The following is a 25,958-nucleotide window of genomic DNA, read 5'->3' as shown; positions in this document are numbered from 1 at the left end:
TCGGCTTTCGAAGCTTGTCTTCCCTGGACTGGCCTTTGTGGGGTGATGTCAAGGGGGCCCACCTGTGCATTTAGCCCTGGGCACCCCTCGCCCCTGCTGGGTCTCCCCCAGACCCAGCTCCCTTTGCAGTTGCCTCCTTCCTGCCTCCCGGGTTCCCGTGACCCCCACGGGGCCAACCCCCATGCTACGTAGTTCCTGGGCAGTGTGGGCCCATCCCCGGGACCCCCGTCACCCTCCTGCTTCTGTGCCCCAACCCCAGCTCACCTCTGGCGCATGCTGGAGCCAGCCCAGAGGCGTCCCTCAGCCTGTCTGGAAGGAGGGCTGCGGTGGGGGGAGCGAGTGGAGCCTGGCACCACAGCGAATTAGCAGAGTCCGGGGAGCTGCAGCTCCCGACCCCAGGGGCTCGCCCTCCCACGCAGTCGGAGAGATGATGCCTTACCAAGTCAAACTGATCCTTGGGAAGCCACCCCCTCCCGTCTCCGGGAGCTACGGGGTTCCTTCATTTAATGTAAAGAAGGGGAAAGGCCTGATTTTCCCATAGGGCATCCTGGGACTCACTGCATCTTTCCGGAAAGAATGGGCACAGGTGTCTGGGAGGCGGGGGGGGGGGGGGGGCTGTCGGTTAGGTGGGATGCCCACGGCCCGCACCTGCAGAGGCGCTGAATCAGACTTGTCAGCAGGTTTTCCCAAGCTGAGACACACCTGCCCTGGGGAGCCAGGCCTTTAAGTTGCTAGCCCCGTACGCGCCCCTGTAAAGACAGGAAAGTCACTGCACCTTGATTCCCCGTCCCTCCACTTGAATTGAAGGGCCTGCCGAAGACACCGTTGACGTCTGCAAACCACAGCCACGGCTGCTCTGGGCGAGGCCGACTGGGAGCAGGGAACAGTTTATTTGCAGGATCCGTGGGGCTTCTGCTTCTCCGTGCTCTCGACAGAGAGGTGCTCCCCGGTGTTGACAAATTTCCTATCTGTTTGGAACCGCTTATTCTGAGTGACTTTAACTGAAAGGTGGAAAGCCGCTGGGGACACATCTACAGCGTCGGTGCGAACACACGTCCGGTGTCCTGAGTCGCCGTTTCCACCCACACACGGCCGCACCGAGGGACCAGTCAGTGAGGTCTTCGGAAGCCCTGTTTCTTGGGGTTTCATCTCGTGGTGGGAAAAATCGGCCCCACACGGCCAGGCGTCCTCGGGGGTGAAGACCACCTCTCCTGGCCACGCTGTCCGCAGATGCTGCACCCCCCGCTCTGCTAACTGTTCTGACCACAGCGAGAACTTCGAGACGTCAGGACCCACATCAGAGAGTGGAGGGGTCCCTCCCCCCACAGCACCCCCGGGGGGTCAAGCTGACTGGGAACCCAGGGCACCTTCCTGCCACCCTCCATGAGCCCGCCCACCCACATACCCTTCTCCCCGCTCACGCATCAAGATTCCAGGCGGAAACCGTGCTAAAATGGCCAGGGTCCAAAGCCCGCAGCCGCACCTGCCTGGGCACATCCCAGGTGGGCTCCAACCCAGGGGCTGCAGGGCTGGGGCTCGCCCCAAGTGATGATGTCAAAATCCTCCAAAACCCTAGTGGGCAGACGGGAGCAGGGCCACTGCCCCGGCCGCAGGACCCAGACGCCGGGAGCCCGAGCTGGAGACGCTCCTGGTTCTTCGGGAAGACAGGCATAGATGTTCTATCAAAGGTACTTCTGTTTTCCATACCCTTGTTCTATGTAGAGGATCCCGTTAAGGACACCAGAATCGGGCTTTACCTCCTTAGCAGGGGTCCGGGGATTGAGTCCCGCATCGGGCTCCCTGGTCGGCGGGAAGCCTGCTTCCCCCTCTCCCAACTCCCCCTGCTTGTGTTCCCTCTCTCGCTGTGTCTCTCTCTGTCAAAAAATTAATAAAATGTTTTTTTTAAAAAAGAGTGTTTGATATTCTGTGGAAAACATTTCCATCCCAAATTGGACATTAAGAGTATTGCCGAAATGTTTACTTTTGCATATTAATAATAAAAAGTTTTTAATGAAGAAATAAACAAGCACGAGTTTTAATCTCTTCCCACTTTCATGGGACAAAAATTTTTGTGGCTGGGTTGTCATCCGTGGTAGGGAACAATGACATCACCAGGAGCCCGTGCTTCCCAGGCTTCCCACAACAAACACACCGTACTCTCAGGAAGGAAGGTGGGGAGCGGGGTCTGAAAGATAAGACACCGGCCCAGAAAAACTCTCCTCCTGGAGAACCCGCTCTCTACATCCTAGCAAACGTGGATCAGGAACTACAGAGAGAAGTGTGTCATTCCCTGCCTGCTGGTTTTTTAACTTTGTACTGAAAACTGAAAGTGAACCCCCAGAGAGAAGTCAAACGTACACATCACCGCCTCCACAGATCTGGCCTCCCAGGCCTGCCCCTCAGTGGCTGCGGGGCATTCGCCAGGACTCCAAGCTGGCCAGCCTGGGTCAGGGACAGCGACGGTGCTCCTGTGGGTCTTCCCCACGCAGCCTCTGTCCTCGCCCTAGGCCCCCGAGCGGGGCACCCAACCCTCCCGCTGTGGCTCCAGAGTTGGTGCGGATTTCCGCCAGGGAGCTTTGGAACCAAAACCCACTACATCACTTGTCATGAGTATAAGACGGCTCCCAGGAAAGACACAGGGAGGGCTACCCAGACATCCCCAGCATCAGGCCACGACGCAGGGTCCAGGACGTCGACGGTCCTGCTCCCTGATTCCCGGTGAGTCAGGAATTCAGGATGTGGCAACATTTTTAATGAAAAGTCAAGTCATTAGCATCTTTTCCATCTTAGACATAAAACAGAACTAAGGGGGCCTGACAGCCCCGTCTGCGTGTTTTTCTAATCTTAAGAGAAAAAACATTTTCAGTGAAAGCAGTGAAGTCTGTCCTACAACTAGGCAGATGATGAGAGAGCAGGGGTGACACTTCAGACACCCCGCCGGGGTCAGGAGGCCGGCCAATCACAGATGGACGGCCTGCTGACGTTGTAACTGGGGTGGAAGTTGAACCGGTCGTAGGGGGTGATGTAGTTGTCAGGACCCGTCACAATGCTCTTCTCCATGGAAACGTTGAAGGTATTGTTCCGGAACATTCCACCAGCTGCAAGTTGTCTGGAAAATTTATTCGAATTTGGATAAAATACTTTCTGTAAGTGAAAAGGGACACTCAGATTAATGGGGTGTTGGAATGTCCCTGAGTAGTCAGCCGACAGGCATTTCTGGAAGAAAAGTAAGAATCTGCAAGAAAATGTCATCTCGGTTCCTAGGAAGCAGAGAAGCCAGGGTGGGGGGGATGGCCTAGTTCGCCCCGGACCATCCTGGTTTATACCTGAGGTCTGGGAATAATCATTGACAGTGCCTGTGTTCCCCCTGGGCGGACAGAAGGATGGCCTGCCCCACGTGACCCCCGGGGTCCTGCTCCTACCAACCAGAGAAGTGACCGGACCTCTCTGAACTTCAGTGTTCTCTTCTGTAAGAGCCATCCGTGAGTCTCAACCCTGACTGCAGGGTCGAATCCCTTTAAGGCTTTAAAACGTCTCTGATGCCCCTACCGCACCAGCCCAGGGAAGAGGGGAGGCAATGCCCTTGTGGAGTGAGGCCCCAAAATGGGAGTCACTACTGTCCTGGGTATCCAGGGGTGCCCGTGCACGTCCGCTGGCCCTCCACCTGGCCCAAGAGGGGCATCAGGAGGATTTTAGAAGGGGGTTCTAGATCTCCAGACTGTGAAGTCGACCTCAAAAAGGGGGGTGGGGAGTCCACAAAGGTGCACAGGTCCCCATGTCCACCCATGTGCCTGCGTTTGTGCAACCAGGGATATGGGCCGGTACTGTCTCTTAAGGTGACAGGTTAATTAAAATCAAGTATTATTCCAGAAAGAAAGCAGCTGTTCTCTTCTTGGCCTCAGAACTCACTGCCCTAGGGTGCCAGAGGTCGTGGTGCCTGCGTGTGACCGGGGCCAGTCTCCCGGGACGGCTTCACCAGTCCGCGTGTGACCGGGGCCAGTCTCCCGGGACGGCTTCACCAGTCCGCGTGACCAGGGCCAGTCTCCCGGGACGGCTTCACCAGTCCACGTGTAACCGGGGCCAGTCTCCCGGGACGGCTTCACCAGTCCGCGTGACCGGGGCCAGTCTCCCGGGACGGCTTCACCAGTCCACGTGTGACCGGGGCCAGTCTCCCGGGACGGCTTCACCAGTCCGCGTGACAGGGCCAGTCTCCCGGGACGGCTTCACCAGTCCGCGTGACCGGGGCCAGTCTCCCGGGACGGCTTCACCAGTCCGCGTGTGACCGGGGCCAGTCTCCCGGGACGGCTTCACCAGTCCGCGTGACAGGGCCAGTCTCCCGGGACGGCTTCACCAGTCCGCGTGTGACCGGGGCCAGTCTCCCGGGACGGCTTCACCAGTCCGCGTGACAGGGCCAGTCTCCCGGGACGGCTTCACCAGTCCGCGTGACAGGGCCAGTCTCCCGGGACGGCTTCACCAGTCCGCGTGACAGGGCCAGTCTCCCGGGACGGCTTCACCAGTCCGCGTGACAGGGCCAGTCTCCCGGGACGGCTTCACCAGTCCGCGTGACAGGGCCAGTCTCCCGGGACGGCTTCACCAGTCCGCGTGACAGGGCCAGTCTCCCGGGACGGCTTCACCAGTCCGCGTGACAGGGCCAGTCTCCCGGGACGGCTTCACCAGTCCGCGTGACCGGGGCGTCTCCCCCGACGGCTTCACCAGTCCGCGTGTGACCGGGGCCAGTCTCCCGGGACGGCTTCACCAGTCCGCGTGTGACCGGGGCCAGTCTCCCGGGACGGCTTCACCAGTCCGCGTGACCGGGGCCAGTCTCCCGGGACGGCTTCACCAGTCCGCACACACCTTTTGGCTCGGTAAAAGCTTTCACGGCCAAAGCTGCTCGTTCACTTATTTCTCCTCTGCCCTGTTTGGGAAGGACCGGATGTGCCCCCTCCCGCTTTGGATGCTGGGACTTGGGGCCCCTCCCCAGCACCCCCTCATGGTGTGTTGCCCTCCCCAGATATGGGGGGGGGCAGCCTCCTCCCGGAGAGTCTCTGAGGACCCACAGGCTTCCCACGTACCGGCATCTCGTGCACAGTGGGGGCTCTGCTCCCGTAGGCACCGTTACTGGTCCTGTACACTGACATGGCCTTCTTGGTCCTGGCGGGTGAGAAACAGCTGTTTTCAGTTACTCTAAGGACGCCCAGACCGCAGCCTTACAACGTCTGGTTGCGGAGCTCTGCTGGGAAGGCCCCAGGGTGGCCATGCGGCTGTGCAGGTGGGCTCCCGTGGGGCTCGGCTCAGCCTCCCCTGCTCGAGGCCACCCCAGCTCCTCCCCAAGGCGGACAAAGCCCCAAAGACCTCCCGGAAGGAAAACGCAGCCCCCGACCTTTCGACCCTTCTCCTTCACCCTCCACTTCTGAGCGTCTGGGGGAACACGCCCACGGTCTCTCATGCCCAGAGTTTAACGGAGGGGCTGTTTTTCCCAGGTCAGCTCTGCCTTAGGCCACCGGACCTTGGGCAAACGCTGTCCTTCCCCGCCCCAGCGGCCTCTCTCGGGAAACAAGGATGAGGAGGGGCCCTCGCGCCCAGCGCTGCAGAGGGGACTGGGTGCCGGACGGCAGGGCGGTGACGGGTTCCCCGCTGTGCGGTCTGAGATCTGCAGGGGACAGTGGGGGGTCGCCGATTCCCATTCCGCAGAGGCTCCAGGCGGCCTAGAGGACCGAGGCTTATCCCCGCACAAAAGCGCGGGGCTGGGCCCCAGTAGCGGGGTGCGGGGCTTCCTGGCCACCCTTGCCCTTGGGAGCCCCCACCCCGACCCCGCTGGGGCGCCCGCAGCTTCGGGCACTTTCTCACTCACTGGGTGCTAACGGCTGACCCCGCTTTGACTTGGGCTCCAGGACAGGCTGGGGACCTGGGGACGCCCGCGGGAGCCTCCGCCCGAGCCCCTGCGAGGTCAGGCGGCCCCTGACGGGACCCCGTCCTCACCCGTAGCCCCGAAACCACGCCGGGTTGTTGAACCTGGCCGGCAGGTCGTCGTCCACGCGGTAGCAGTCGCTGGTCCTCTGCGGGAGCGCGGGGGGGGCGGGGGCCGGGGGGGCCGGGGGTACCGGGGCCGGGGGCTCCGCTGCCGCCGCGCACGCTCGCGGGCCCGCCTGGGCCATGCGCCTGCGCTCGGGGCTGCGGCGGGAGACCGAGGGAGACCGCGCGGCGTCCCGTTGCCAGGCGACGGCGGAGTCACGTGACCCTGGCGGCCCGGCCTTAAAGGCGCCGCGCCAGGAAGCGGTGGGGGGTGGGGGCGACGCCCGCATTCCTTGCCGTCCCCTCCCTGCAGAGGGGCCCCGGGCCTCGCGCTTCACCCGCGAACGGCCCAGCGCCAGCTCCGCGTGACCGCTCACTGCGCGCCTGGGCTCCGCGGGCCCAGACGTCGTGTCCCCGGCCCGGAGTCTTCATGCGGACTCCGGGCGCGCCCCGTCCCACGGGACGCTCCCTGGGGCAGCGGCAGGCGGTGCCCGACTGTCCCGAGGTGAGGAGGGCGAGGGGGCCGGCGCGCGGCCCAGCTGCAGGGGCTCCTCCGGGCCAGCAGGCGGCGCTGCGCGGAGCAGCCGGGGAGCGGCGGCGGCGGCGGGAGGCGCGTCCCGGCCTGTCCTGCCCTCCGCGCCATGGCGCCCGCCGTGCCCCGGCTGCTCGGCGCGGGTGAGTGCGCGCGGGCCCCGCGGGCGCGGGCGGGAGGCCGGGCGGGGGTCCCGGGGCGGCGCGGGCGTCCCCGCGGCATGGGGGCGGCGGGACCCGCGGGGACCCCGGCCGGGCGCGCGCCTCCAGCCCGCTCTCTCCCCAGGTGTCTGGTCCCGGCCGCTGCGGCCGCGCCTGCTGCCGAGCGCGACCCCGGGGCGACCCCTGCCGGGCGGCAGGACCCTGACGAGCGCCGCGACCTCCGCCGTCCGCGCGCCCGAGAGCAGCACCGGTAATGCCAGCCCCTCCCCGAACTCGGGGTTGAAACCGTCCGCCAGCGGGAGGCCCGCGGGCGCCGGCTTTCGTCGTGACGCCCTGGGGAGGGGTGCGGGCCGGAAAGAAGGGGCAGCCGGCCTCCCTCTCTTGGCCCGGCAGCCCCGCATGGTCCGCGCGGGGGTCACCCGCACCGAAGCGGCGCTGCCCTGCCCCTCCGCACCCTGATGGGTGGCACCCCTGGGGTGGGTGGGAGGAGGGAGACATTACCACGTGGCCGTGGCTCCTTGGGAGGTGACCGCTGAGTCCTCCCCGACTCCTGCTGGGGGGACTGTCCTCTGGTGGCTGGGTGGAGCCTGAAGGACCTCGGAAACCAGCCGGGCCCCTCCTTTCTGGGTGAAGACTGGACCGGGATTCCCCAGGAGCAAAGCGGGGTCAGACCCTGGCTCCAGGCGGGTCTCCCGGAGAGGACCCATCTGCCGGGCTTCACTGCCCCTCCCCACCCCCGTGTTGCTCCCCTCCACCGTTGGGAGCTGGGGGTCCACAGGCCATGGCATCCTCTCCCCCTACCCCAGATGTCAGCGACAGGATCCTCAGTGAGCCCCTCAAGCACTCTGACTTCTTCAGCGTCAAGGAGTTGTTTTCCGTGAGAAGTCTCTTCAACGCCCGCGTGCACCTGGGCCACAAAGCAGGCTGTCGGCACAGGTAGCGGACTCCCTGGGCGGGGTATGGCGGAGCCCAGGGATCTGGGCAGGACAGTGAGCGGCACAGCAGGAGACCCTCCTGCTTCAGGATCCTTGGGGTTCCTGTTCCGGTGGCATGGAGCAGATTGAGCCCCGTCCCATTGATGGGGCCACTGAGCCCCAGGGAGAAGTGTTCATCCTCGCACTCCGCTCTGGTCCCCGTGCCAGACTTCGTACCTCTGAGGCTCCCGGCCCTAGCAGGGCAGACCCATTGCTGGCAGCTCCTGGGAGCAGGGGGCAGGGGACGGGGGCTCCAGGATTGCAGAGAAGAGTCTCACTGGGATGGCCGCATTGAGGATGTTTTGGAGGGTCGGGGAGGCCAGGGAGGGAGGTGCTCGGAGTCATCTAGGGGGACGGTGATGGGACCCAGCTCCCCAGGGCAGAGGAGCTGGACCCAACCCCCGTTCCACCCCCACTGCCTCGTGGCGGGTTTGCAGATTGTGCCAGTTTCGGGGTTAGCAGACCCCGGAGGGCCCCTGGGGCCGCTAGCCGGGTGGGGTTGGCGGTGCACAGGTTGCCCACTCTTGCGTGGGTCGGGTCTCTGGCAGGTTTATGGAGCCCTACATCTTTGGGAGCCGTCTCGGCCAGGACATCATCGACCTGGAGCAGACGGCCGTGCACCTGCAGCTGGCCTTGAACTTCACGGCCCACGTGGCCTATCGCAAGGGCATCATCTTGTTCGCGGGCCGGAACCGGCGGTTCTCACACCTGATTGAGACCACGGCCCGGGACTGCGGCGAGTACGCGCACACGCGCTACTTCAAGGGCGGCCTGCTGACCAATGCCCCTCTCCTCTTGGGCCCCGGGGTCCGCCTGCCGGACCTCATCATCTTCCTGCACACGCTCAATAACGTCTTTGAGCCGCACGTCGCTGTGAGAGATGCGGCCAAGATGCACATCCCCACGGTGGGCATCGTGGACACCAACTGTAACCCCTGCCTCATCACCTACCCCGTCCCCGGCAACGACGACTCGCCCCCGGCCGTCCAGCTCTTCTGCAGGCTCTTCCAGACCACGATCCACCGGGCCAAGGAGAAGCGGAGGCAGATGGAGGCCCTGTATCGTCTGCAGGGCCCAGTGGAGCAGGGGGCCGGGGGCCAGGGGCCGGCTGCCCCTCCTTCCCTGGGAGCCTAGGCTGGGCTGGACCCGGGTCCCTCCACACCCCCACTCCTCACCCGACGGAGAGCGGCGGCCCAGCCTGCCGCTACGCTGGGAGCCCCTTCCCTGGCCCTGGTCTCCAGCAGGTTCCCGGTGGCTCAAGGCATCGCTTGGGTCCCTGCTGTTGGTAAACGTTCCCGGCAGCTGCCCCCCACCCGCACCCTAGGCCCGCTCCAGACCTGCGGGGCCTGGCAGAGACCCAGAGAGTGGGCAGCGGGTCCCGAGAGGTCCCGTCAGGAAGCGTGTCTGTCCTGGAGTCTGAGAAACCTCGCTCGCGCCTTGAATTTGGTCCTCTTCGCTTTCCGTTCCCCGCCAGTGCAGGCCGGGGCCGGGCTGCTTTGTCACGGGAGGCCTCAGGGCGAGACCCCCAGAGAATCCCCTCTGGGCTGGGACAGGCCAGGCCAAGCGGGCAACAGAGTCACAGAAATAAAGCTTGTGTTTGGACAAACGTGCCTCTGCAGCCTGTGGCTTCCACAGCGTGGCTTACGTGCTTTTGCTCATGGATGTGGCATTTGTGACACCCCTGCAGGGCCCACAAAGCCCCCGGGTCTCTTGAGCTTCGTGTGTGCAGGCCACTCGGCACTTGGCGATGCCCAGGGATTTCTGGGGCGTTCACTGCACCACCTGCCGCTCCTGGAATGAGATGCTCGGCCCCCATCCCTCCGAGCTCCCGAGAGGCTGGTTCTAAAGAGCCAAGACCCCTTGAAACCCAAACGCGACGTGAAACCATCCTGTGAATGGCAGTTCTGGGGCCTGTTCAGGACCCCTGCGAGCCCAAGGGGGACAGAGAGCCATGCCAGGCCTCAGAAGCAGGCTGTGGAAGGAGGGGTGTCCCAGGCTGGCCCCCGAGCGGCTCGGATCTGGGTAGGACAGTGAGCGACACAGCAGGAAGCAAAACACATGGGACGTGGGATCAGCCCTCGTCCTGTCCTGGTTTAGGGGCTGGGGTCGGTGCGATGGTCCCTACCCCGTACCACCAGGGGAATGTACTAACTGCTGTCCTGGCCCCGGCCCTCCTCTGTCCTCTGAAGGTCCCCAGAAGCTGCGCGCTGAAGGCTGGTGGACACCAGCAGGGTTGACACCAGTTGTTACTGGTCACTGCCGTGCGCTGCTCCTGGGAGTACTGGGGGCGCAGCCGGGCAGGCAGGGGGCCCCTGCTGAGTGAAGAGCTAACAGGACAGGGAGACACAAGTGAGCGAGACACCTCAGGGCATTGGGGACCCAAAGGTGCGGAGCAGGCTTCTGGGACAGACAGTGCGGCCACTCTAGGAAGATCAGGGAGGCTCCTGGGCCACTTCTAAACTGACCTATAAGGGTGACCCTGGTGGCAGGGGACCTCCAAGCTTGCTATCCTGGAAATGAACCCCAGGAGCGCCCAAAGGAGTCGGTGAGTGTGTGCAAAGCCTGGAAGGCAGGGGACTGGCCTCCCTATAAGTAGAGAAAGGGGGGCCTCCACCCTCCCCACCCCCTAGGCTGCTGCAGTGTCTGACCTGCCCCTAGACCGGACCTCCCTGGGCCCTGCCAGGGCACCGTCACGACCAGCGGCTATCTTGGTGCTGGTGGCAGCCACCAGAGCAAGGGCCTGGGAGAGCCAAGATCATGGATTCGTGACCACAGTGAGGTTGAGTGCCATGCCACCAATGAGGGACAGGAAGCACGGGGAGTGTGGGTACGAGGGGTCTCCAGGTCCGGGCATGGGGAGGGCTGGAGGGGCTCCTGCCCCCAAGCCATCCAGCAGCCTCACCACCCGGAGTTTCATAAGGGCTTCGCCCTGTAAGTGGCCATAGTCTCAACCCTAGGAGTCTGGGTTGCTACCCCCAACCCCCCTGCCCCCGCTGCAGCCCCGCCCTCGGCAGGTGCGTGATCATCCTTCACATACGTGTAAGACGACACGGCCATCCTTCATACTCTGTTGCCCCTCAGGATAGGGACGGGAATATTTATGCAATTTCTGTTGGGGGACCGTCCCGCCTTTGTCCAAAGCTTAGCCCCGTTGTGAAAGTGAGTGTGCCCTGACTGTGGACGGGAGCCGGAGATGCGGACGGCCCGCGCTGACACCCCGAGGAAGCCGGTGGAGCCAGGGCGGCGCCCTCTCCTGTGTCCCCTCTCCCGGTGCACCTGCACCTCCCACTGGAGCGACTCCCGCCGCCAGTCCAGCACCTGCTGCTCCCAAAAGGTGAGCAGGGCCCCCCGCCCCGCACAGCGGCTCCCCCTCACCTGCAGGCTGTGTGTCTCGGGCGGGGCACTTCCCCTCTCTGAGCCTCAGGTGTCCCGTGTGGACCCCGTGTACCCCGAGGCCCGACCCCACACATGGGGTTGCTGTCGGGCCCGTTGGGACAGGTTCCCGACCCCGTGGCCAGCCCGTGGAGAGGGCTCCTCTCCGCCATGAACGCGCGCTCTGCCCCAAGCCTCAGTGTCCTGTGTCTCGGTGAAAGCTGCTTTCCCCGCTGTGAAGCGGTTTCACATTCCATCTGGGGGTCCCATCCTGGCTGTAGCCAGAGCAGGGGTCCCTGGGGGCTGGCGGAGGGGCCCTGGACCCACTCAGAGACCCGTAGATGCTGTGGGGCTTCCTTCAGTCCGCACGTGGACAGGAAGCCCCAGCTAGACAGTCTGCCTAAGTCAGGGAACAGGGCGGACAAGTCTCCCTGCCCCGCGGGCCTCAGTTCCAGGTGGGGGTCTGCCGGGAACCCTAGACAAAAAAGCAGTGGTGGGAACAGGACACTCCGTGGCACGCACAGTTGGCCTTCTCTACATATGGATCTCTATGCTCTTGTCCGAAGGATGAAGGACCCTAGGACGGAGGAGAGCCCCTGTCTCCCAGGTGGTGAGGGAACGCGGAGGACAGGTTGGGGGTAGAAGTGTGGGGCTGGGTCATGGTGCAGGTGCTGTGCAGGTCCCTTGTGCACACCTGGCCCTCTCAGGAGGGAGGCCTGTGTGCCTGGTGCACCTGTCCTCCACCTACCCCTGGAGGAGAGGCCAAGTTCAAGCATTCCCATGCCCAACCCTCAGGGACAGTTGGGAACCTGGGGTCTAGAGAGGCAGGGACTGGCCCAGGACAAATGAGGGGTACAGAGTCCAAGGAGTGGGGAAGCTCTCCAGTCCTAGGCCAGCTCCAACCCTCCCATGAGGCTCACTTTGGGAGTGAGAGCCCCTCAGATCCTCGGGGTAAGTCCCCACCCTGTCCCATGTGGGGACATGACCTTGGGCATCCCCAGACATGTTCACCTGTACACACGTGCATGTACGCATGCACACACACACACACACACACTACTCTGACTGCCCAGCTGGGGGTCAAAAGTAGAGGACACCCTGGAGGCGGGTGGGTGACAAGGGGGAAAGAAGAGGTCAGAGACAGCTGGGCCATGGGGCAGGGGCATCAGGACTCCTGGCAAGAACCCAGATCCATAGCATAGGGGAGCAGAGTCAGGCCAGGCTGATGGTCAGGGGCTCCCCAGGGGGCCCAGGGGTTTTGCCAGGGCACTGGGAGAGGACAGGGTCTGGGGTCTGGTGTAGAAAGAAGGAAGAGACACTCCCCAGTCCGGAAGGGGCTGGAGCACGAAGGGATTCGGCTCACTCATCTGTCAAGTGGGCTGAGGAGATGGGGTGTCCCGAGGGACCCACAGGCTTGTTGAAGAGACTGTTGGCCTTGGATCTCCAGCACGGACCCACTGTGCTCCCAGGCCTGGGAAAATGCTTGGTACGCCCTCAAGGTGCTTCTGACCAGAGGGCAGCCTGGGGGGCTGGGAGGCTGAGGACGTGGGCTTCTAGAAAGTAGCAAAGCACTTAGCCACTGGTCTGGGAACCAAGGTCAGCCCCTCGACACTGCAGCCTCAGAGGCCCCATTTGGAAGGGGTTCCAGACTCTGTGCTCTGCTCAGGGTGAGGAGGCCTTAGGAGGGAACCAAGCACCAGGACAGGAGAGGGAAACGGGGACAAGGGGGCATCTGAGGTTTGCCACATCACCCCAAGAACTCCCCATTCTGCTCCTGGGAAAGACACAGAGACACACCAGGGGACAAGGTCAGAAAGTAAATTGCAGCCTTCCTACAGGGGCCGGGACACAGGCAGCAGGGGAGTGGCTTTGCCTGGACCCCAGAGCAGACCCGGGCCCCTCTGAGCTGTGTTGCACGCCCCGCCCAGCTCCCGCTCCCCCTCGCATTGCCAAGTGTGTGCACCGGCCCCCTGTGATAGCAGGGATGGAACGTCTGTAGAGTCCTTCCCCGGATGGCATCCTGAGAAGTAGAAGCCAGAACACCCTGCTGTGCAGATGGAGAGCCTGGGGAGACCCTGAGAGGCACAGGGTCTGTCCAGGGTCAGTCTCAGGTAGAAGCAGGAACCTGGACCAAACCCAACTCTGTCCTCAAAGCCAGGACAATGGTTGCACCCTGGGCTGGCGGGGGCTGTGGGTGGGCTGTGTGGGTGCCACTGTATGGACGGGGCATGGAGTGAAGGGTGAGCACCGAGCAGCTGGGGGAGGGGGGCCTCAGGGGCTCTGCTGGGAGGAGGAAGTCAGGGAATGAGGTCCCCAGGATGGTGACCTCACTTCCCTGGCCACAGAGCCCAACAGAATTGGAACCCACGTCACCAGGCACCCACATTCCAGGGATGCCCCCCTGCACAGCTCATTGCCTTGGACATCGTCCAACCAACAACACGTTCGCGTGTTGCATCCGCGACGCGGGACGCTGGAGGCAGAGGACTGTGCGCCGGCAAACACTTCCCCTCGCTCGGGAGGTCGTGTCAGGGCTGCCCAACGCCTCTGGCCATTCGGCCGAAAGCAGAGAGAGGTGACACCGGGAGGCCAGAGCCGGCCACCCAGCCCTACACGCTCTCATCGACGGGCGCAGCCCCGAGTCCCCTAACCCCTGTGTGTGTGTGTGTGTGTGTGTGTGTGTGTGTGTGTGTGTGCCAGTGTGTGTGCATGTGTGAGTGTGGGTGTGCATGCATGTGGATGGAAGGAGGACTCACGTGGGGTGGGGCCTAACTGAGCAGGAGCAGGTGGATGAGGGGTCAGATGCCCGGTGGGCAGGTCCCATTCAAGGTCAAGGCTGGCTGGGTGGGACGGGGTGTGTGGGATATGAGCTCCTGGCCAGGGTTGATCCCGAGAGCCCTGCAGGTGTGGGTCCCGGTCCCGGGTGCAGGGCTGTGCACACACAGGTCTGTGTCTGATGTGGGAGCAGCAGGGGAACTGGGCAAGAGGACAATGGGGTCGGCCGGGCGGGGCTGTGATGCGTCCGGGCTGGCGACCGGTCCAGCGACCGGTCCCTGTCTTTGCAGAAGGCCACGGATGAGGAGAAGAGGCAGGCGGACATGACCTCCTCTCTGACCCAGGAGTCCGCAGTCCCAGGAAAGGCTTCCAAACCTCCCAGGCCACCTGCGGAAGCCCAGCCCGAGGGTGAGAAGGCCGGGGCTGGGTGCCTGGGGGTGTGTGGGGATGGGTCGGTGCTGAGCCCCACAGGGACGAGCCCCACAGGCTGGTGTGGGGCCAGGAGCAGGGACTGGGCTCAGAGCACCCAGCACCCGGGGCGCCGTCCTGCTGAGGCTTCCTTCCCGGCTGTGGCTTCTCTGGGAGGCCCCGGGCTGGGTCCCGTCTGCGCCAAGGCACACGCAGAGGCAGGCACGCGGGTGACCTTCTCTCCTCTCACAGCTGCTGCATCCAAGGAGCTCGGGCCGGCCCTGGCATCAGCAGGAGCTGGGCATTGGGGGACGGTGCCTGCTGCCACCTCAGCCGGGGACCAGCAGCCGGCAGGGGACCAGGAACCGGGCCCCGGAGAGCCTGACGCTGCCCAGGAAGAGCTGGTGCCTGCTCCCGCCCCAGGCCCTGCCCCTGCTCCAGCTCCTCTCCGGACCCTGCCCCTGCCCCTGCACCTGCCTGGGCCCCTCCTCCTGCCACAGGCCCTGCCCTGCTCTAGCTCCTCTCCGGACCCTGCCCCTGCCCCTGCACCTGCCACAGGCCCTGCTCCTGCCCTGGATCCTGCACCAGCCATCGCCAGGGCACCTGACCCAGCTCCAAACCCTGCCGCTGCCCCTGCCTGGGCCCCCGTTCCTGATCCAGACCCAGTCCCTGCCCCTGTCCCTGCCCTTTCCCCTGAGTCTGCCAGGGCCCTTGCCGCTTGCCCTGCCCCTGCCTCTGCCCCTGTTCCTACCCCAGACTCAGCCCCTGCCCCTGCCCCTGCCCCAGCTTCTGCCCCTTCCCTTGCTCCTGCTAGGACCTCTGCCTCTTGCCCTGCCCCTGCCTGTGCCCCTGCCAGTACCCCTACTCCTTCCCCTGCCTGTGCCCGTGTTCCTGCCCCAGACCCAGCTCCTGCCCCTTCCCCAACCCCTGCCAGGACCACTGCCCCTTCCCCTGCCCCTGCCTCTGCCCTTGTTCCTGCCCCACACCCAGTCCCTACCCTGGATCCTGCCTCTGCCCCTGCCCCTGCCCCTTCCCCTGCCAGGACCACTGCCCCTTCCCATGTCCCTCCCTGGGCCCCTGTCCCTGCCCCTTCTCCTGCTCCTGCCTGGGTCCCTCTTCCTGCTCCAGACCCAGCCCCTGCCCCTTCCCCAGCCTCTGCAAGGACCGCTGCCCCTCCCTTGGCCCCTCACAGGGCCACTGGCTCTTCCCCTGCCTCTGCCTGGGCCCCTGTTCCCGCCCCACACCCAGCTCCTGCCCCTTGCTCCTGCCCTTTCCCTTGCCCCTGCCTGCACTCCTGTTCCCGGCCCTGACCCAGCTCCAGCCCTGCATCCCGCACGGGCCGCTCCTGCTGACCCTGCCCCTCCCCTGGCTCCCGCTCCTGCCCCTGTCCCCGCTCTTGCATCTGGCCCTGCCCCTGCCCCTACACCTGCTCCTGTGGGGCTCCCAGAGCCCCCTCCACAGCCCCCCGCTCTGCGGGGAGAGCTCCCTGGACGGTTCCCCTCAGTCCCATGCCCCGACCCCGACGCCGCACCACCGCACCACCGTGTTTCATCCCCTCCCCCAGTACAGTGTCACTGTCATCGTCCTCTACGCTCTCTATCATCTCTTTTAAGTAAAATGCATCCTTTTCCGTGGATCTCGTGCCGAGCACTCAGTCCACCCCCGGCGCCCTCCCCCCACAGCCCAGGACATCGCTGGGGAACATCTCCTTCCCCAAACGGGACCCTGAGCCCAAGCCCTCCCTGCCCATGACTCCCCCAGCCCGGCCGCTCGCCACGCCTCAGCTGCTTTCTCTCCCGCTTCCTTCACCTGTTCTGGTCGTTTCTGGGAGGGGAATCACCCAGGAGGTGCCCTGGTGTCTGCCCACTTCTTTCCAAAGGGACTGGGTTTTGTCCTGGGTGTCTTGGACGTAGAACTTCCCTTCTGCCATACCGAAACCCCGGGTGGATTCCAGAGGAGACGGGATCATGGAGGCCCCTTGAGTGGATAGGGGCCCAATGTCGGGGCCGAGACCCCTGCTCCCGCTGGGACACCACAGCCTGACCCCAGACACCACACGGCAGCTTCCTCCCGGGGCCCGCACACACACCAGGGCAAGGCAGAGAGCGGGAAGACACACCACACGCGGCCAACACAGCACTCACAACCCAAGGCCCGAGAAAGCTTTCCCCGGCCTCTGGTCCCAACCAGGCTCCAAGTCACCGGGTCCCACAACGACACAGACCGAAAGCATGCAAGGTGGGGGGCGGCAGATAGGCACGGGGGGAGCATGTGTCAGTGATGCTGGAGCTCCCGGGGGAGACCTCTGGCCAAGGAAACCCTCTGGAGGCAGCACAGGTCCCCCTCAGTCCGGCAGGTGTCTGGCCTGGGGCCCAGCAGCCCTGGGGAGAATGGGAGAACACAGAGGTCCAGTGCAGGTCCCCCAGAGAGAAGGGGGACGGGCACCCCTGTCTGGGACAACAGTGGGCAGCGCCCATCCCAGGCCACAGGGGCACCCAGCACCTAGCAGTGCTCGACCTCGGACTCAGCCCGGAAACTCTGGCACCGTTTTTCATGCCAGAAGGGAGAGAGCAGGGAGAGACAGTGGGGACAGCTGGGAATGGAACAGCGTTCATGCCCAAGGAGATGGACGCCATCCTCAGTCCCAGTCCTCAGGAGAGCATGTCCTGGAGACCCTGTCCCAGTGTCGTCCCGGGCACGGGATGCAGGAAGCCCCTCCTGAGATGCCCTCCTGCCCCCCTGTTCCTGGGAACATTTAGAATGGTTGGAGGAGGAGGTGGGCAGGATCCAGGATGACAGAGGGCCCAGGAGAAGGAAGGGCAGGACGGGGAGGACAGATGCACGTGCCCTGAGCCACCATCCAGGGTCTGGGCTGGGACGCCCTCGGACCTCCCTCCAACCAAGGACTCCTGATGGTAGGGCTGCACTTCTGTGCTTTCACGGCCTCCTTCCCAAATTCCTTCCCTCCCTCCCTCCTTCCCTCCCTCCCTCTATACCTTCCTCTTCTTTCCCTCCCTCCTTTCCTCCCTCTCCCCGAGCCTGACTCCCTCCCCTCCTCCCTCATCCAGCAGAGGATCTGGGCCCTGAGCTGGGAACTGAGCACTGTGGCTTCATCTGGGAGCACCCCCAACCACATGGTCCCTGTCCCCGTGGCACTCATGGTCACTGTGGGAGATGACAGGGGACAGTCCTCAGCCTGAGCAGCGGGATGGGCACCAGGAATCTGCTCCGGAACACGGGGGCCGGCTGCACCAAGAATGGAGAGAACGATGCTTCACACTGCCTCGAGACACACCGAGTCCTGCAAAGGGAGGCAAAGTCAGGATAGCCTCGACCTGATGCCCTGGGAGTCCTCCTGGCCCACCTGCCCTGGTTCCTCGATGCAACAAAGAGTGCCTCAGGTAGTGTGGACTGGGGGTTTGGGACACAACTGTTCGGCCCCAGGGACAGCATCGCAGCCAACATCCCCAGGGCCTCTGAGTTTTCCCAAGGGCCTCGGAGGTCTTCTGAGCCTTACGTCGTCCTCCTTGGGAAGCTCTGTCCTGTTGTCTTCCTTGTCTCCTGCCTCTTCTGGGAACCTTCAGGGGCCTCCCCCACCACGGCAGCCCTCGCCAAGACTCCCCGTGCCCCGTGGCCAATTACCTGCATCCCTTCCTCATCTAGGTCCCAGGAAGAGACCAGAGTGACACCAGTAAGTGAGGTGGTTCTGGAGGTCTTGTAGGGTCAGTGAGACCATCCAGTGTTTTTGCCTAGGGCAGCTCCTGTCCCCCTGAACCCTCAGTCTAATGTGTCTACTGGGCTGGGGGACATGCCTGACCAACCCGTGGCTCTACTGTCAGAGATTGCCAACCTGATCTGTGCACACCTGTAGAGACACCAGCCACATCGTGAAGAATTCCTGGAAACAGGATGCATCTCAGTGGCAGCTGTCCTGGGAGGTCCATATTCTAGCTGCCTGAGGGAGGACTGAGCCCCAGAGCAGCATACTCAAGGAAGACCAGAGAGGGCCCTAGCTCTCTGCATAGTCCTGGCTCATGTGAGGCCTCACATACATGCAGAGGAGAAACGAGAAGGTTGGGAAAGAGGTCCATCCAGAGCAGCTTGGTAAATGGTGACCACTTTGAAGGTGCTCCCATACCTACACCCAGATCCATTGGCGAGTAACAGATGCCTTCCTGCCTGAAGGTGTTTGAGTCCAACATCTACATAAGCTCTCTCCGATCACCAGGAAGCCAGAATCCAAAGTAAAAACAGAATTAATGTAAACCATGTTTAAAGAACTAAAGGAAAGTATGTTGATAAGGACTCATGAATTAAGAAAATAAAAGCACAGGAATTATCAAAAAGAACCTAATGGGAAGTTTGACGTTGAAATGCACTGTAGCATCTTTGGAAGATTTACTGGGAGAGCACAAGAGGACGTCTGAGATGGCCGAGAAAGGAATCTGCAAATTCAGAGCAAACTGAAGGGAGAGCAAGAGAAATCCTCTGATCTGAAAAGCAGAACAAAATGAAGAAACAGGAGCAGAGAATCCAGGCTGCAGAGTACCATCCGGCACAGCGACACTCCCAGCCCGAGAGAGAGAGGGAGAGAGGAAGCAGAAATTATGGAGCCAACTCTCTACGTAACACAAAAGAAGACAGTAGAGAGGAACGGAAGACTAAAAAGACAGGAGACACATAGTAAACAGATAGCGGAAGGGCAGACACAAACCCAGCCACTGGGTGTTACACGCAACTGATGAATCACTGAACTCTACCTCTGAAACTAATAATACGCTATCAGTTAATTAATTGAACTCAAATAAAATAAAACTGCCAGCTATTTTAGCAGCAAAAAAAAATTTTGTTTAATTCATTCCACTAAATGTAAACAGGTTAAATGCTTCAATCAAAAGGCAGACACTGTCAGACTGGATGGAAAATACCACCCAGCTCCATGATCTCCAAGAGAAGTGCCACAGATTCAAGTCACAAGGAGGTTAAAATAACATGATGGAAAAAGAGACACCATGCAAAGAGTGAACATGAGAGCTGAAGAAGTTATATTAAAATCAGAAAAATAGACTTTAAGAGAACAGAAATTTTACTAGAGACAAAGAGAGATATTCCATCACAAATGAATCCTGAGTCTTCAGGAAGATAAAATAGTTATAGATACCCATGCATTCAACAACAGGGTCTTCCAAATTCATGCAGGTTCTAGCCCGTACACCATGATAATAAACAAAAACAAAAGAAAACAACAAAAAACAAGCTGCAAAGCCAAAACCAAAAATGAGAAAAGAAAGAGATCAAAGCTCCCAGTTGGAAAGGAAGGAGTGAAACAGTCTCCTCATATACAGCATGATTCTGAGTAGAAGATTCCCGGGAATCAACAAGAACCTGTACAAATCAATGAAGGAGTTTGCACGGTCTCAGGATACAAGATCAACACGCAGGCTTCCGCTGTGTTTGCATTGACCAGCAATCAACAACCTGCAAATGAAAGCAAGACGACAATTCCAATTGCAACGTCCCCCAAAAGAATAACGTGCTTAGAAATAACTTCAACAAAAGAAGCCCAAGACTTGTGCACTGACCTATAAAACAGTGCCAAGAGCTCAGATGTTATAAGAAGATGGGGAGATGTTCTGGGCTCATGGATCAGAAGACTCAGGATTGTCAGGATGGCCAATCTCCCAAAACCAATAGATAGATTCAATTCAATCACTGAGAAAATCCAAGTGGGATTTGGGGGTTGTTGTGTGTTTTCTTTTCCTTAATATACAAACTGATCTTGAAATATACATGGGATTGCAAGGGACGGGAATAGGCAAAACATTATTGAAAAAGAACAATGTTGGAGTACCTATACTTCTCGTTTTAGAACCTCCTTTGAAACCGCAGCCATCAGGGGCGATGGGACATGCCGTAAGGATAGACATGTAGGTCCACCAAATAAGTCGGAGCACCCAGTAAGAAGCCCGGGTATTAATGGCTCATTAATTCTGACAAGGTGCCAAGACGATTCAACAGTGAAAGAGGAACATTTCCTATTAATTCTCCTGGGATAATTACATAACCACCGGCAAAAAGATTAATTTAGGTCTGCACCTCACAGCATATGAAAAATAACCCAAGATAGAGCCTAAAGCTGAAGGCAAGAGCTAAAGCTATAAAACCTAGAGAAAAAAGAAAAACCACAGGAGAAAACCTTCATGATCTTAGGTTGGCCAGATTTCTTAGATATATACCAAAAGCATGATCCATTTAAAATATGACAAATTGGGGGCGCCTGGGTGGCTCAGTGGGTTAAGCCACTGCCTTCGGCTCAGGTCATGATCTCAGGGTCCTGGGATCGAGTCCCGCATCGGGCTCTCTGCTCAGCAGGGAGCCTGCTTCTCTCTCTCTCTCTCTGCCTGCTTCTGTCTACTGTGATCTCTCTCTGTCAAATAAATAAATAAAATCTTTTAAAAAAATAAAAAATAAAAATAAATAAAAATAAAATATGACAAATTGGACGATCAAAATAAAAAACTTTTGTGTTTCAAAAAACACCATTGTATCCATCATACCTAAGAAGCTTTCTAAAAAGATTAAACTATTAAAAAATAAAAAACTCTTGAGTAATAATAATAATAATAATGAAGAAGGAGAAGCCATAAAAATGAACAGCTCACCTAAAAAAATGGGTAAAAGATTTGATACGCATTTCATCCAGGAAGATACATGAATGGCCGAAAGCACATGAAAAACGACCTGACGTCATTAGTCATCAGGGAAACAAATCAAAATCACGGTGAGAACCTCCTCACACCTGCAGAATGGCATCAGTCAGAGACTGGGCACTAACAGGTCTTATCAAGGATGGGGTGGGGAGGGGGGAGTGAGACCACCGTATGTTGTGAGCAGGAATGTGGAACAGTACAGGCACCACAGAAACACCCCGGAAGTTTTCCCAATAATTGAAGAGTTGCTGGACGAGCCAAGAGCCCGCTCCTCGCTCCGCACGAACCCAGGAGAACCGAGGAGAGATGTCCATGCAGAGTCCTTTACAGCAATGCTCCCAGCAGTGTTATCATCACAAGGGAGCACCCCAAATGCCCGTCAGCTGGGGAACGGAGAGACAAAATGCAGTCTCTCCACGTGATGGAACAGAGCAGTATTCAGCCATAAAAAGGAACAGAGCACCAGCACCCCACAATGGGGGTGAGTCTTGAAGACGTGACGCTGAATGAGAGAGGTGGGGCACCAAAGGCACCTGCTGTGAGATTCCCCTTGTGTGAAACGTCCAGGAGAGAAAAATGTGTAGTGCTGAGAGCTGGTCTTCCAGGGCTGGGGCGGGGCTGGAGACTGAGGTGTGAGGGCAGGAGGGACCTTTCTGGAGAGGTGGGAATGTTCTAAAACTAGATTTTGCAGACAGCTGCACAACCCTGAAATGTAGGAAAAACCATTCAATGGCACCATTAAATCTGGATGAACACCGGCCGTGGGACGTACGCGTCGACAGAGTTGCCGGAAGGCAGTGTGGCCTCCACGCCGCTCTGTCCCTTGACGGAGGCAGAGAAAGGAGAAAGAACTGGAAAACACTCCCAAACCAACCCCGCGGTCGGATCAGAATGTTGCTGTCACCGGGCCCGGGACAGAGTTCCAGGGGAGACGCGTCCCTGAGAGCCCCAGCTTGGTTACCGAACCCACAGAGTCCTGGCAGCCTCTCCACTGTCACCTGCCACATCTCCCCCTTCCCCAAAACAGAACAAAATCAAGACAAAGAGAGCAGTCCCTGCTCTCTTCAGCCTCCAGGAAGGTGCAAGCCACTGCACTGACCCTGGGAGGTCCCCAAGTCACCAGGGCCGTCTGGGCCCATCCCCCTGCGGTCAGAGCTGGGGGCTGCAGGTCCAGCACCGGCTCGCTTCTCCATGGCGTGGCCAGGCCCGCTGAAGCCCAGGTGCACGTGGATATTGATGTTGGCCTTCCGCGTGCACGGTGGACCGTGTAATTGTTTGAGAGCGAGGACTTCGGAGACAGGCACGGGCCGTCTCTGGAGTCTGAAAGGTCAGCTGTTTTAGTTTTAGAATACATCCTGCTGCTTTGTCTGCAAGCCTCCTTCCTCGTCGCTGGAATCCAGGGATGCCAAGCCGTGCAGAGCCTCCATCTCACCAGAGCCAACCTCTCACAGTCCAGCACCTGCCTGGCCTTGACGCTGGCACCCACCGTCACCCACACCCACCCCCCAACCACACCACCTTCGCCATCCGCCGCCCACGGCTGGATCAACCTGGCCGTGCATCGGCTCATGTGGCCAGAGTCTAAGCTCCCAAGGGGCCACTGAGAGCCTGAGAGCTTTCCATGTCACTACTCTAGGGTCCACAGGGTTGTCTCATCCTGGCAGGGCTCCTACTGTGGCTCTCAGACATCCTCTCCCTGTCTCTGCCCACATCTCCCCGACTGGTTCCAGAGGATGGGGTCACTGAGATCAACCAGACTCACCATGGGGCTGGGAGGGCAGTCAGTGCCCGTGGAACGGCTGTTGGGCGAGCTCGCCAAAGGGCCCCAAGGGCTTCATGGAGTCCCTAACGTCCCACACTCACATCGCTCCTGGGTCCCAACAGCCCGAGGACACTGTTAGCTCTTCTCACTGGTCTCTCTGATACCTCAGAAAACCAGAAAAGACGTGTTCGATACCCATGAGGAAATACCCAGCTGCCCCCCCCCAGGGCCACGGGGGGTGCGGACCAGATGGAGAGCAAATGAATAGGGGAGAAATCGTGGTGACAGTATGATTATCCCCAAATTAATGTTGTACCTAACGGCAAACCTGATTTGGGGGGAAGGTGTGAGTCATAGGCAATTTACATATCTTCTTAAAAGAATAAAATTACAATACAAATATATTTGCTTCTATTGGTGCAAATGACCTTTTTTTTAAATTCTGATTATGCAGTTGGCCCACGATCAACACGGATTTGAAGCACGTGGGTTCTCTTACACCCAAATCCTTCTCAGTAAATGCAGTCTGGGCTGTAAATGCATTTCCTCTGCCTTGGGATTTTCCTACCAACATTTTCTTTCCTGCAGCTCCCATATGATGAGCACACAGTCTGTCACGCACAGAACACAACACCTGTGAGTCAGTCGACGTTTGATCAGTACGCCTTCCAGACAACTGCAAACTATTAGGAGTTCGGTTCCGAGGGCCTCCAGAGGTAAATGTGGCTATTAGGCTACACCGGGGGTGAGGCCAGGGCCCCTTACCCCTGCGTCGTCCAAGAGTCAAAGACACAAAAATCAGAAAGTGCTGAAAATTCAAAAGCGGGAGTTAAAATCTCTCTTGGTCAGCCCCACCCGAGGGCAGTGTTTTCATTATCAGTTTATGGTGGGGCCACCCGGCACGTGGTTACATCCAAGGGCTCAAAAAACCAACACAAGACAGAAAGGAGGGAGAGACTCCAGGGTGTGGGTATTCAAACCCCCCACCCCTGGAGCGGTCCCATGGGAGCCCCAGTCTGCACCAGCCTCTGAGGTCCCCACCCCCCTCTGGCCCCACCATCCGTTCCATGAAAGGGGACAAGAGTCACGGCTCCTCCAAGGTCAAGGCCAGCGGCCCCCATGTGCCTCCCCGAAAGCTGCCCGGTCCTCTTGGTGTGAGCGAAGCTTTAGTGTTTGCCGGTGAGGGAGGCTATGATTTTCGGTGGGACACATCGAAGTCGTATTAGTGATAGAACAGGGACATGCTATTGGAATATCGCCCGCATGGGTGGTAAAGAAATTCTGACGCTGTTGGCTGCCATGAGCCCTGGGGAGGGACTGCGGGCAGCACGGGTGCCAGGGGATGGCCACGGGACCATCACTGCCTCGTCAGTGGGTGTTGGCGGCAACAGTAGGTTCCTGCGCTGCTAACGTGTGAACTCGGCCTCCCCCAGGTCTTCAGTAAATTCCGATCTCCAAAGAGCCCGGCAGGACCGTGTGTGGTTCCAGACCCTGTGGCCATCTCCCGGTTTCTTTATAGCCCCCACACCTCCGGTGAGACTTGCCAAACGGCTGATGTCCTAAGTATTGACCTACTTCTCTGAGTCTGTCACCAAACAGGACTTTACTGAGCAGAGCTGTGGTGTCCAGCTGCAGAGAGGAGCCTCCCAGCGCTCAGCGGGCGTGTGGACAGAAGAGCAGGTGCTTGGGTCCCAGGACAGAGAATACGGCCTCCTGCACTCGGCGCCTGGCCTCGGGGCCCCTCCTGGGACGTCTCCAGCTACCTACCCCCCAGCAGCTGGGGTGCGGGGCGGCGGCGTGAGAGGCCCTCGGGGTGGAGGCGGGGGGCCTGGTTCTGCCCGGCTGGGCCCGAGAGCCCCGGGGGCACACAGGGGTGGTCTCCCTCAGTGGCTCCAGCTCATGGCACCTCCCTCCCTGCTGCTCCCCGGGCCTGACTCTGGGTCGTTAGGGAAAGTGCCCGGACGGTCGCCCTGTAGTTCAGAGGGCGTTTGGGGCACTTATCGGGCTGACCCTCAGCCCCCTGCTCCGAGCCCTTCCCAGCTGTGGAGGGAGGGGTCCAGGCCCCTAGGAGGAAGCCTGGCTAAGAGGTTAGCGTGTCCATCATGAGCCCCCTGCACCGGCCGCTGATGGAGCCTGTTGGCCGCTGCCCAAGGCCCATCTGGCAGGACCCAAGGACTGACCGCCTCGGGGAGCCCGCCATGGCTCCGGGACAGCGCCTGTGATCCCCTTCTCGAGTGAGGGGGTGAGGAGCTGTGGGGAGCAACTTGTGCTGGGGGGAGGGGAGAGAGAGGTTGGCGAGGCCGTGTCCACTGGCATCGATCTAGCTGCCAAGAGAGGAGGACACGGATCTGAGGTGGCCCCAGGCACATACCCGTTCGTGTGACATTCACGGTGACACAGAGCAAACCAGTGGAACAAAGGGGTCCTGTGTTCAGAAAAGCCAGGCACCCAGCAGGAGCTCAAGGAAGAGGAAGAGCTGGGACACAAACACAGCTGACCTTTCCTGCAGGCGGCCCCTTGGCAAACACAGGGCCCTCGGGATGCCCGGCCGCTCCCTGGGGCTCCGAGGTCAAGTGCAGCTCAGCTCCAGCGGGCTACCGCCCGGCCAAGGCTCCTTCTGGCCCCAGTCCTGAAGGAGCGCGTGAGCCAAATAATGGAGGAGGTGGAGCGGAGCCGACCTGGGGACGAGGCTCCTTCGAGGCATGACCGTCAGCTGCGGCATGCAGCCCCGTGTGGACGCTGCGGCCGGCCCCTTCCTCCCCAGGAGGGGGTGGCCATCCTGGGCTTCACGGGATGGCAGAGACCAGAGGGACACCGGGAGGAAGATGGACAGCCCAGAAGGCGGGGCTTGTGGGGTCGATTCGCAGGGCCCCGGGGGCCAGTCAGGTGACAAGGAGGTTCAACGGGGACAAACCCACCCAGACCGGAGGGAGAGCAGAAAGAAGGCAAAGTGTGAACCTCAAACACATATGAAAACAGGTACCTGTGTGGAGCGCGGAAAAGCATTAAAAACGCTGTTTGACCTCTGCAAATCTGAGAAAAACCGTATAATTTGATTAGCTCCTGCCTGCACACCCCGTGAAACAGCGGTGTCCCCTGATAGCCACTGGCCCCGAAGGCCGCTTCTTCAGACACCGACTTCCTCCTGTTTCCCTTAAGAGAAAGAGACGTCGGCCTCGGCCCCAGCGAGGGGCACCGGACCCTCGTCTCATGCCCGCCGGGCACGGTGCGAGGCGCTCGGTCTCGTCCGGC

General features: G+C 60.4%; 2 protein-coding genes across 2 annotated transcripts; one reads left to right on the top strand and one right to left on the bottom strand.

Moving 5' to 3' along the window:
• Positions 1-2,730: 2,730 nt before the first annotated feature.
• On the bottom strand, positions 2,731-6,537 carry PIERCE1 (piercer of microtubule wall 1). Its single transcript, XM_047698853.1, has 3 exons — positions 5,980-6,537; positions 5,073-5,151; positions 2,731-3,144 (listed from the first exon to the last, which is right to left on the bottom strand). The coding sequence occupies exons 1-3, from the start codon at positions 6,300-6,302 to the stop codon at positions 2,944-2,946; spliced, it is 603 nt and encodes a 200-aa protein (XP_047554809.1). The 5' UTR covers positions 6,303-6,537; the 3' UTR covers positions 2,731-2,943.
• Positions 6,528-9,285, top strand: MRPS2 (mitochondrial ribosomal protein S2). Its single transcript, XM_047698846.1, has 4 exons — positions 6,528-6,687; positions 6,830-6,955; positions 7,512-7,641; positions 8,228-9,285. The coding sequence occupies exons 1-4, from the start codon at positions 6,654-6,656 to the stop codon at positions 8,811-8,813; spliced, it is 876 nt and encodes a 291-aa protein (XP_047554802.1). The 5' UTR covers positions 6,528-6,653; the 3' UTR covers positions 8,814-9,285.
• Positions 9,286-25,958: the final 16,673 nt, after the last annotated feature.

The sequence above is a fragment of the Lutra lutra genome, chromosome 13 (genome assembly GCF_902655055.1).
Source record: "Lutra lutra chromosome 13, mLutLut1.2, whole genome shotgun sequence".
In the NCBI taxonomy this organism is placed as follows: domain Eukaryota; kingdom Metazoa; phylum Chordata; class Mammalia; order Carnivora; family Mustelidae; genus Lutra; species Lutra lutra.
The sequence above is the reverse complement of the archived record's forward strand: the minus strand, read 5'-3'. Positions and strand labels throughout refer to the sequence as shown.